At 30.8% G+C, this 12109-nt stretch overlaps 1 protein-coding gene and 1 long non-coding RNA gene across 2 annotated transcripts; one reads left to right on the forward strand and one right to left on the reverse strand.

Moving 5' to 3' along the window:
- Positions 1-3731: 3731 nt before the first annotated feature.
- On the forward strand, positions 3732-6493 carry LOC133677139 (uncharacterized). Its single transcript, XM_062098981.1, has one exon. The coding sequence runs from the start codon at positions 4196-4198 to the stop codon at positions 6371-6373; it is 2178 nt and encodes a 725-aa protein (XP_061954965.1). The 5' UTR covers positions 3732-4195; the 3' UTR covers positions 6374-6493.
- Positions 6494-10581: 4088 nt separating this feature from the next.
- Positions 10582-11696, reverse strand: LOC133677662 (uncharacterized). The gene is made up of 2 exons (XR_009835798.1): positions 11232-11696; positions 10582-11077 (listed from the first exon to the last, which is right to left on the reverse strand). It is a non-coding gene; the product is annotated as an uncharacterized LOC133677662 (long non-coding RNA).
- Positions 11697-12109: the final 413 nt, after the last annotated feature.

Genomic DNA, 12109 nt, shown 5'->3' on the forward strand with positions numbered 1-12109 from the left:
AGGGAAATTAAAGTTCAGTCAATGGAAGAATTCTTTTTAATAAAATCCGATGGAGACCTTTAGCAAAACTATAAATAAGATATTAAAAAAATACACCAAGCTGTGATGAAACGCACCAAATTAACAGGTAGCTGATATGTGAAATGCTGGTTGTTTATCCTTTCAGAGGAATCTCCCATTTTCCTTGCATATTTAGGTTGAGTACTCGTGCTAGTCACAGTACTCGTGCTTTCCCTTGGACTGGATTAATATTGTTATGAAATAGTGGTTGTTGTTTTGTAAAATATTTTTTATTTAAAAATATATTAAAATTTTATTTTTTATTTTTTAAATTTTGTTTTTGATATTATTACATTAAAACAATATAAAAATATAAAAAAAAATTAAAGCAAAGAAAAAAAATCATATTTTTTTAAAAAAATTTAAAATGCAAAAACAAACAGGCTTTTAGAGTGTTTTTTTCAACACAAAAAAAAATAAATACAACTATTGTTGACGCTTTTTTTTTTTACCATAAAAAAAATTTAAATATGAACTGAAAATTTCATCCGTGTATTTAATAAAAAAATCAAGAATTATCCATGTCAATAGATGTCAAAAACAAATTGTTAACGTGAAGGGAAATAAAAATAATAGTTTGATAGTCAATTATTTTTAGGTTTTTTTTTAGTTTGATAGTCAATTTTCCCACAAGGATCATCCATTGATTTTGAATGAAGAGCAAGAATATCATGGTGAAGGAGTTGTGTGCTCTGTTTGCAAGGAACCAATGTCGGGTCCTAGCTATAGTTGCACTTCTTGCAACTTCTTTCTTCACAAGAAATGTGCTCTCGGGAATACCCATATGTCAAGGCAGGGCGGGTTCGAACATATCCTAAACACCCTCACCCTCTTGCTTTGGTCGTCAAGACAGAGGATAATCCTGCATGCGATACTTATCAAATTAAATAATAGCATCAAAGTTCAATACCTCATTTGAAGCAATTGCATATTTAGAGATCAAATAAAATTTATCTTTATACATGAATAGTAACTAGCAACTTTGACTGTCCTGCGAGAGTTTTTTCTTTCACTAGAAGTAGTTATTGTGACATCTTATTTTAAAACTCTCGTTGTTCTGAATTTAATGATGCATCCATTCATACTTCTAACTAGCCGTAATGAATTATCATATATTAAATATTTTTAATAATTTACTAGATTCATGTCTAATTAAGTTGTGGGTATGATATTTTATCAAATTAATATCTATTTAGACTCGACACGTAGTCGAGCCTAAAAACATTGGGTATGTCAGCTGTCAGACTTGTGTTCCATTAGGTTCGGCATATAACCAGATCTAGAAACATTGAGTCTAGTAGCTTGTTGAACCTATGTCCATTTAGATTCAGCAACTAACCAAAATATAATTATATCTTTAATTTTTAGTTAAGTTATTCGATAAGAGGCAGTACATGTGCAAATTTGCTTAAAATATTTTAGTTAATTTAAATGAAATATGATAATTTTAGTTAATTATGTATTTGTTTCACATTTCTAGGTTATCAAGAGTAAAACCGTTTGATTATAAAAAATAAACTATAAAATATAGTTAACATTTATAAATGTGTTAATTAAAATAGTACGATATGATAGAAGAAAGATCTATTTAAGATTTAGCTAAAATTTGTTAATTATATATACATGTAATTATTGATTTGTGATTTTAATAATTAAAGGATTTTATCATTAAATTTTTAACATTTAGATACCTTTATTGTAAAGAAAGCTTAGAAGTATGGTAGTATTTATTTTTCAAAATATTTTTTTAAAAAAAATAAAAAAGATAATGTTTTTTTTGTTTTTAAATCAAATTATATGTTTATCAATTATTTAAATTATTTTTAGACTCGTTAAGTTAATCAGATTATATCAGATAAAATCTCATACAATTTAATTTTTTACAAGAAAAAATATTAATAATATTTGAATATTTTTTTTATTAAAAAAAATTAATTTGACCCAAACATTGTATTTGCGATTTATTTTCTGTCATCTCTTGCATACGTCAAGTCTAATGCTGCTTCAATGTTTTCAGGCCGATGATTGGTTTGCTTGATGATGCCAAGCCCAATTGGATCACAACCCACCTTCAAATAGAATAAGTATTTTTATCATAAGAATTCCTCGTTCATCTCTCGAGGCCCATTTCAAATCCGAGCAGAGAACCAAACTGATGTTATTCCCTTGCGCATGTGCTCATGTACATAATAAATTCTTTCAGCCCTGTTTATTTGTTGAAAATTATTTTTTTTTAAAAAAATAAATTTAAAAAAATAAATTCTAAAAAAATAAATTATTTTCTAATATTTAGTAGTATAATAAAAAATAAATAAAAAAACACTTTCCAGTATTTGATTATATCATGAAAAATGAGCTGGAAAATAACTTATTAATATTTTACTTTTCTCAAGTTTATTAAAATAATAAAGAACAAATTTTACAAATTAAAAAGTTGAATGAGAATGAAATTGAAAAAAAAATATAATTTCATAAATTATCTCAAATAAAATAAATAATAATCAAAATAATAGAGATCAAATTTAAAAATAAAAAAATAAAAGATGAAGAAATTAAAATAATAATAATTAAAATTTTATAAATTATTTCAAATAAAATAAGTAACAATAAAAAAAATGAGAATCAAATTTGATAGATAAAAAATTTCAATAAAAAAATGATAAGAGGAAAACAAATAACAATTATAAAAATGAAGACCAAAGTTAATATAAAAATTAAATTTTAAGAGATGAAATTGAAAAATAAATATTCAAAACAAAATATATATATATATATATATATAGCAATCAAAAGTTTGAGGACCAAATTTGATATAATTAGCAAATAATATGACATTTCTAAATTTTTCATAACTTTCATAAAGTGTTTTCCGTCCAAACTAAGTCAAATTTTTCTTTGACTAAAAAATATTTTTTATTGACTAACTTTCTTAATGATAAACAAACATAAAAAAATTTAAAATATAATTATTCAAAAATCACTTTTCAAAAAACAAACATATCTTCAATCTCATTTCTTCTTCATCCTGCTACCAGCAAAATAATGAAGAAGCTTAAACCATGTCCTTTCAATCTCCTTTGTTCTTCATCTCATCCTTTAAAAATAAATTAAATTAGTCCATCTCTTCTCATTATAAAATCTAGAAATCCAAAGGCAATAGTTTATGTAGGGGATGATAAAGGATGCTTATGAGTTGGCTTTTCATGTTTAGAGCTTGTTTATTTTTGTTTTTTAAAATTATTTTTTAAAAAAGTAATTATTTTTTATTTTTTATTTTAAATTAATTTTTTGTATTTTCAAATTGTTTTGTTGTGTGTGGTTAAAAATAATTTTAAAATAATTAAAATAATATTATTTTAATATATTTTCAAATAAAAATATTTTAAAAATCAACTCGTATCGCAATACAAAACATCCCCAAATAATAAATTATGTATTTGTTTCACATTTAAAGATTTTTAATCGTAGTTAACATACTTAAATTTATTAATTTAAACGGCAAGAAATATCATTTTAAAATTTAACTAGGATTTTTTTTTAAATATATATACATGTTGATTTATGATTTTAATAATTAAAGGATTTTACCAATAGATTTTTAACGTTTAGGTGCCTCTAGGCCCTCTACTGTAAAATACTTGCATCCATAGGCAAACGAGTAATATAGGAAGGAAGTTGAGGAAACCCTGCAAAAGTCAACAAGTCTTCTTCTCCAACAAGAAAAGACCCTTATTCACATACGCACAAATAGAGGAGCCTGTAGCTTTCCTCGTGATCTTCTACCCGCCTCTTCCTTACGGGTAACACCCTTCCTTCCTTTTTAGGTTTCTTTGAATCTTGGATCCTTTGAATTGTTTTTCGCTTCGGCTCTCTGTCCCATAATCTTTGATAAAGGGGAAGAGGGAAGAAAAATGCTTCCCCAGGAATTGATTGGTATCCGATCTTAATGGGAAATCACTGTGTTCTGGATCTCGTTGGTTGATCTGTAATGTAGCAGTAAGCAGCTGTAATTATTTAATTAGCCGTCGGTGAAGAGGTCAAGTTTCAGTTCAGAAGGTGAGGTGTTGAATACTAGTAGCACTCAACTTTTATTTGCCTTTCCATTTCGATAACATATATATTCGGCAGCTTCGATATGGCCTACCAAAGTCTTGCATTGGCTCAACACCTCTCATTTCCTGCTCTGTCTTCTGAGAGAGCCAGAGACATGGAGGTTGAACATTTTAGCCACCCAGATCATCCATTGATCCTCATTAATCAAGTTCTCGAATATAGTTGTGAACTAGTTCTTTGCTCTGGATGCGAGGGACCTATATGGGGTCCTTGCTACAGTTGCACCTGTTGCTACTTCTTTCTTCATAAGACATGCGCCGTGCTGCCCCGTGAGATCGAGCGGCGCATTCATCCTAGACACCCTCTACATCTACTTGCAAAGCCACCATCTCATTACACAACATGCGTTTGTGATCGGTGCCGCAAAACTTGCAACAGTTTTGTTTACCATTGTTCTTTCTGTGAGTTTGATCTCGATATCAAATGTGCTTTTCAACCGGGTTTTTTTTATGTTGATAGTCAGGCACATCAATTTGCCCACAAGGATCATCCATTGATTTTGAATAAAGAGAAAGAATATCATGGTGAAGGAGTCATGTGCTCTGTGTGCAAGGAACCAATGTCTGGTCCTAGCTATAGTTGCACTTCTTGCAACTTCTTTCTTCACAAGAAGTGTGCTGAGCTACCCCCAGAGATCAAGAGGCACATTCATCCAGAACACCCTCTTCGTCTACTGCCAAATCAAGATATGATCTGTGATTTTTGCAACAAAACTTGCTATGAGAGTTTTGTGTACTGTTGTTTTTTTTGCGAATTCAACCTCCATATCAAATGTGCTTTTCCACCGTGCATTGATGCAGCTGATCAGAATCAAAGGCATCAATTTAGACGCCTACTGAATCCACTTTCATTCAAATCAATCTCCTTCACCTGCAATGCATGTGGCACAGATGGAGATGGCTCCCCTTTCATGTGCACCACGTGCCATCTCGTGGTCCACGAAGAATGCATTTCATTGCCAGGCACCCTTGAAACGGCACTGCACCATCATCCCCGAATCATCCACACCTATCATCCTCAACAATGCATCGAATCTATAAACAAGTACTGTGGAATTTGCCGTCGGGAAGTTGACACAGAATACGGAGTTTACTATTGCCCAGACTGTGAGTTCGTTGCTCACGTGAAATGTAGCAGAGAATATGGCGATTCTGCAACAGAGACTGCTGGAGAAAACGAAGAAGAGCATCGTGTGACTGTTGATGATCAATTCATGGAACCTAGCTTTCGCGTTGTCCGTGAGATCAAGCATGGAGAGGAGAGAATAATTCAAGAGATAGAGCATTTCAGTCATCAACATAACCTAATCCTTAATGACAAGGTTGATGATGATCTAAAGTGTGATGGGTGCATGTTACCAATCTCAACTCCATTTTATAGTTGTGTCAGTTGTAATTTCTTTCTTGACAAAACGTGCATAGAATTACCCAGGCGAAAAAAGTGGCATTATCACGAAAACCAACTGACTCTTTCATGGAACCGAGGGTCACATCATCTGTACAATTGTGATGTGTGTAATCAAGATTTTCGTGGGCTCAGGTACACATGTGCTATATGTGGACTCTGCATTGATGTCCGATGCTTCAAATCAATATTGAAAGATTCTTTTAAACATGGAGGTCATGAGCATCCCCTTTATCTTCCAGCGAGCAGAAAGAATATTCTCCGTTGCAATATTGGAGGTCGCGGGCTTCCCCCTTGGGCTGCAGATGACAGAGAGAATATTCCCCATTGCAGTGGATGTTGTGTCAGTGAAGAATCGAAGGTATTTTTTAAATGTGTGGTTTGCGATTTCAAGCTGGGTATGAAATGTGCTACACTGCCATACAAAGCAAGACACGAGTATGATGACCATCCTCTCGTCCTCACCTACATTAATGCAAATGACTACCAACCTTCCTGCATAATCTGTGAAGAAGATAGAGACCCAAGGCTCTGGTTCTACCGTTGTGAGGAATGCGACTTCGATGCTCATCCAGAATGTGCTCTCGGGAAATACCCATATGTCAAGCTTGGGGTGGTTAGCACATATCCTAAACACCCTCACCCTCTTGCTGTGGTCGTCAAGACAGAGGATTATCCAGCATGCGATACCTGTGGTGAGCCTTGCGATGACTTGGCCGTTGAATGTACTGATCCTAACTGCAGTTTTATCGTCCACAGGAAAAGAAGGCAATGCTATGAGTCATTAATATGGTAGTTGGATTGCAGTTGTTTGCAAAGCGGAGGATTATTATCTCTGTTTCTATTTTCGCATATGAGATCACTTTTTTTTTTCTCTCTTTTTTTCTGAACAATAAAAGATGCTATTTTATTAAAACTGTTTGTTGTTTCTGTGTGCCTTCGTAGTGACAGAGATGTCTGACCTTCCACCATTTTTCTTAGCATAGCAGGAAGCTCTTGATCCTCTCCATAAATTATTTCACTTATTGTTTCGATTCCCTCTTTACATTTTTGTTATAGATTTTATCTAATTTTTCATTTACAGAAGAATAAGAATAAGCTGATTGATTATCCAATCCCATTTCGATTATTTGGTTAGATTAGATAAATCAGCGGCAAGGCAATTTAGAACCTGATTGATTTTTAATTTAGACAAAAAAACTCTTTCGAGTTCAAACCCAATTTAATTATTTTTCGGTCTGATTAACGGGTAGTCCACAAAAAATAATTAATGCTTTTTAAACTTCTACTGCATTTTTTTTAGCGGCAAAAACAAGTAATATAAAATTCTATCGAGTAAAATCACTATATTAAAATTATAATTCTCTAATTAAAATATAATATTATAGTATTTATATATTAAAAAAAATATGAAATAAAAAATAAAAATAAATTTAAACTAAATAGGAAAAACAATTCTAAATCAACTAATAAAATAGTACAAGTTGATAGTTTTTGTGGTTTTATTTGAAACTCTTACTGGTTTTAAAAGACTATAAAATTCTAATTTTATAGAAAATAAAGCTTTTAAAATCTTCTAATAAAATTTGAGTTGGATAAAGTAAAAAATAAAAATAAAACTATACCCTTCACAAGACTACTTATTTAAGAAAAAAAAATCATATATCAATCTTGTCTCAAATTTAAATTGTTGTTGCTTCAATTTTGTAGGTATCCAATTAAAAATCTCCATCCTTTGCATGCTGCTAGCAACATTCCTAGCTTTTTTATTATTAAAAATCTGTTTATTTTTGTGTTTTAAAAATATTTTTTTAATAAAAAATTTACTTTAAATTAATTTTTATGATAATGTTAAAAATAATTTTTTAAAATAATTTTTTTTAATATTTTTTAAATAAAAAAAAATATTTTAAAAATCAATGGAATAGTTAACGTGGATTGCGATTTCAACCCTTGTAATAAATGGGCTCCTCTGCCATGTAAAGCTAGACACATGTACGATGACCATCCTCTCTTTCTCACCTATAATGATCCAAATGTCTACCAATTTGTCTGTTAAATTTGTGAAAATCATAAAGCTCTGGTTCTACCGTTGTGAGGAATGCGACTTCGATGCTCATCCAGAATGTGCTCTCGGGAAATACCCATATGTCAAGCAAGGGGGGGTTCGCACGTATCCTAAACACCCTCACCCTCTTGTTTCGGTCGTCAAGACAGAGGATTATGCAGCATGCGATCATTGTGGTGAGCCTTGCGATGACTTGGCCGTTGAATGTACTGATCCTAACTGCAGTTTTATTGTCCACTGGGAAAGATGGCAATGCTTTGAGTCATTATGGTAATTGGATTGCAGTTGGTGGCTTTTTTCTTATTTTTGGGTTATGATTGTTGGGGTGAATGGTTAGCTTCATACTTATTATCTCTGTTTCAATTTTCGCATATCAGATCACTCTTCCCCCCCTTTTCTTTCTGAACAATAAAAGATGCTATTTTATTAAGACTGTCCTTGAAGGCAGTTTGTTGTCATATAAAATAACACTTATCGATTATTTGGTTAGACAAGATAAATCAGCGGCGAGGCAGTTTAGAACCTGATTAATTTTTAATTTAGACAAAAAACTTTTTGTAGTTCAAACCCAATTTAATTATTTTTAATGGGGTACTCCAAAAAAAAAAATTAATGCTTTTGAAACTTCTACTGCATTTTTTTTAGCGGCAAAAACAAGTAATACGAGTAGAATCACTATATTAAAATTCTCTGATTAATATATAATATTATAGTTTTTATATATTAAAAAATCCTAAACAAAATTAAAATAATAATAATAATAATAGAATTTTAAACTAAATAGGAAAAAAATTCTAAATCATTAATAAAATATTACAAGTGTGATAGATTTTTTGTGATTTTATTTGAAAGTCTTACTGATTTTAAATGACTAAAAAATTCTAATTTTATAGAAAATAAAGCTTTTAAATTCTTCTAATAAAATTTGAGTTGGATTGAGATAAAAATAAATAAAATTATGCCCTTTACAAGCTGCTTATTTTTTAAAATATTTTTGAAAAAAATATTTTTTTATTTTTTAAAAATAATAATTTTTCTTTGTTTTTTCAGATCATTTTGATATGCTAATATTAAAAATAAATTTAAAAATAAAATCACTTAAAAAACATAAAAAATGACCAGAGACATTCCATCAAACCTGTGACCTGGATTACGAGACTAAAATAATATTTTAGAAAGAAAATAATAATAATAAAAAACAACTTGATTTAACCCAGGTTAAGCTGTCAAACCCGTGATCCTAGTCATGAGACCGGGATAATCCTATGAAAATAATATAAATAAATAAATTATGAAGTTCATTCTCAACCGACACAATGTTAAATGATTAATTTAGAAAAAAAAAGTCAATAAAAAAGGATACAAAAAACAACCCGAGTCAACTTCGGTTAACCCGTTTAACACTAATCTCAAGTCATGAGAGCAAGAAAACTTAGTAAAAAATAAGCCAAAACAAATCATAAAGCCTAATTCTCAATCAACCCACTATTAAAGGATAAAATTGAAAAATAAGACAATTAAAAAATAAATAAAAAACCGAGTCAACTAGGTTAACTTGCCAATCCCACGATCTAGATCATGAGATTAGAACAATCCAATAAAAAAAAATCAATGTTGAAAGACTCATGACCTGAGTAATGAGACCGAGATAACCTTATAGAAAGAAAATAAAAATAATAACTCTATTTTAAACTTGGTTAACCTGCCAAACCCCCAACCTTGATCATAAGATAAGGATAACCTCATAGAAAACAAATTAAAAAAAAAATTGTAAAGCTCATTTTCTAACTCGTCCAATATTGAATGAGGAAATTAAAAAATATATTTTAAAAAGGCATAAAAAATCACCCGAGTCAACTCGAGTTTATCTGTTAAGTTATTCATAAGTCATGAGTCGTGATAACCTAATAGAAAGCAAACTGAAAAAATCATAATGTCCAACTCAATATTAAAGGATCAAATTGGGGGGAAATTCAATTAAGAAAATAAAAAACCCTGAGTCAATTGGGTTAACCAACTAACTCCATTATTTGAATTATGAGACTGAAATAACCCAATAAAAAATAAATTTAATGTCAAATATAAAATTAAAAAAAAATATTTATTAAAAAAATCAAATGAAAAAAAAAATAAAGGCACTATAGTGCTTCGTTTAGAGGCCCCTTCAAAAGGATATTGGTGAGGTTTTCATAAATACTATACCTTGCAACATGTATTTTGCCTTAATTTTTTAAACCTAATTAACCTATTAAACCTATAACCATGATCACAAAATAAGGAAAATCTCATAAAAAATAAATTAAATTTTTTTTTTATAAAATTTATTTTCCAACCGATTCAATATTGAATGAAAAAATTAATTTTTTTAAAAAAAAAAACATAAAAAACTATCTGAGTTAAAAAAATATAAAGTAAACAACCTAATAAAAAAATAAATTCAATGTTAAAAATGAAATTTCCAACCTGATCAGAATCAAGGGCATCTATTTAGACGCCTACTGCATCCATCTTCACTAAAATCAATCTCCTTCACTTGCAATGCATGCGGCACTGATGGCGATGACTCTCCATTCGTGTGCACCATGTGCCTAGTATTGGTACACGAAGAATGCATTTTATTGCCACGCAACCTTAAACGGTACTGCACCATCATCCCCGAATTATCCACACCTATCATCCTCAACAATGCATCGAATCTATAAACAAGTACTGTGGAATATGCCGTCGGGAAGTTGACACAGAATACGGAGTTTACTATTGCCCAGACTGTGAGTTTGTTGCACACGTGAATTGTAGCAGAGAATATGGCGATTCTGCAACAGAGACTGGAGGAGAAAACGAGGAAGAGCAAAGTGTGACTGTTGATGATCAATTCATGGAACCTAGCTTTCGCGTTGTCCGTGAGATCAAGCATGGAGAGGAGAGAATAATTGAAGAGATCAATCATTTCAGTCATGAACATAACCTAATCCTTAATGACAAGGTTGATGATGATCTAAAGTGTGATGGGTGCATGTTAACAATCTCAACTCCATTTTATAGTTGTGACAGTTGTAATTTCTTTCTTGACAAAACCTGCAAAGAATTACCCAGGCGAAAAAAGTGGCAATATCACGAAAACCAACTCATTCTTTCATGGAACCGATGGGAACATGATCTGTACAACTGTGTTGTGTGTAATCAATATTTTCGTGGGCTCAGGTACACATGTGATGTATGTGGACTCTGCATTGATGTCCGATGCTTCAAATCATTGAAAGATTCCACGAAACGTGGAGTAATTCTGACGAGATAGCTTGAACTTATTCATCTAAACTTTCATTTCTGTAGTCCAAATACATGCTGACGCATTTAACAAATAGCACCAACGTTTCCTTGATCAATGCTACATCCCAAATTCTTCTTCTGGAATCAAACCTAAATGCGCCAATCCTGAAGATCAAAATGTAAGCAAAATGAAAGTTAATCAATGTCAACGTGAAGGCAAAAAGTGATGGGATCTAAACATGATGTTTTCCATTTATGTTTAAGCATTGCAGATCATCTATCCATACAATTTTCTTTACGATTGTTCAAGTCTCAATACCTTACTTTGACTTAGTTATGTTTCTGCTGATTCTACAAGTTAGTGGTGCAAATGTTTTGGTTGGTTAGGCTGTTGATCCCTTCAATGATGTAAGGAAACCCAGAATTAAATCCACCATCTGAGCATCATAATTAGGTCCTTCCATTTCAAAGGGTCTCCCAAACAGAATTGAAGCAGTTAAGCCAAAAGGGTAGCCTAGCTATGCTTACATAACCAATAATTTCCTCCAGCTTATCAGCAGCAGAACCAGCAATTGGAGCTCCTATATATAAGAACAAAACATCTCAGCCAGTTCGAAAGAAAACAAAGAAGGAAAGAAACTGGGAGATAAAATTCCTTAATAAACCTTCTAAAATATATGTGCAGAAAAATTGTAAGGAAAGATTGCAGGAAATTTTGAAGAATTAATTGAGAGAATAGGTCCACACCCACTTTTTGAGAGGCTTTGAGTCAGGCAAAAATATGCTGTCATATAATTCTAATCTCTAGGAATTTTGGTAGCATTATTCAATCATAAATTTCATAATCATCAATGAAAACCAAGCCAAAAATATCCCCAAAAAAGCAAGACATGTTCACCAACCATCAGTGATGGGCACATGCAAACAGGAACATTAATCAATAAGTATAGATTTATCTATAATTTTTTTTTATATGATAAAATTTATTTTTTAAACAAAAAATATGTATTTTTATATAATATTTCTAATATATGCAGTCTTGTATAATATTTTTTTAATTTTATTTAATCAATTTAATACGTATGTCTATTTCTATTATCGTTCGATTAAATAAATAAATAAGTTTAACAAACATAACCGGGTAAATATCTCATCTTGAGAGATTAAATATCTTAATTTATATACATCTTTTAATTT

The sequence above is a fragment of the Populus nigra genome, chromosome 17, assembly GCF_951802175.1.
Source record: "Populus nigra chromosome 17, ddPopNigr1.1, whole genome shotgun sequence".
NCBI lineage: Eukaryota > Viridiplantae > Streptophyta > Magnoliopsida > Malpighiales > Salicaceae > Populus > Populus nigra.

Excerpts from the sequence above, each read along its gene's own strand:
- LOC133677139 (XM_062098981.1), top strand. The coding sequence starts at position 4,196 with ATGGCCTACCAAAGTCTTGCATTGGCTCAACACCTCTCATTTCCTGCT.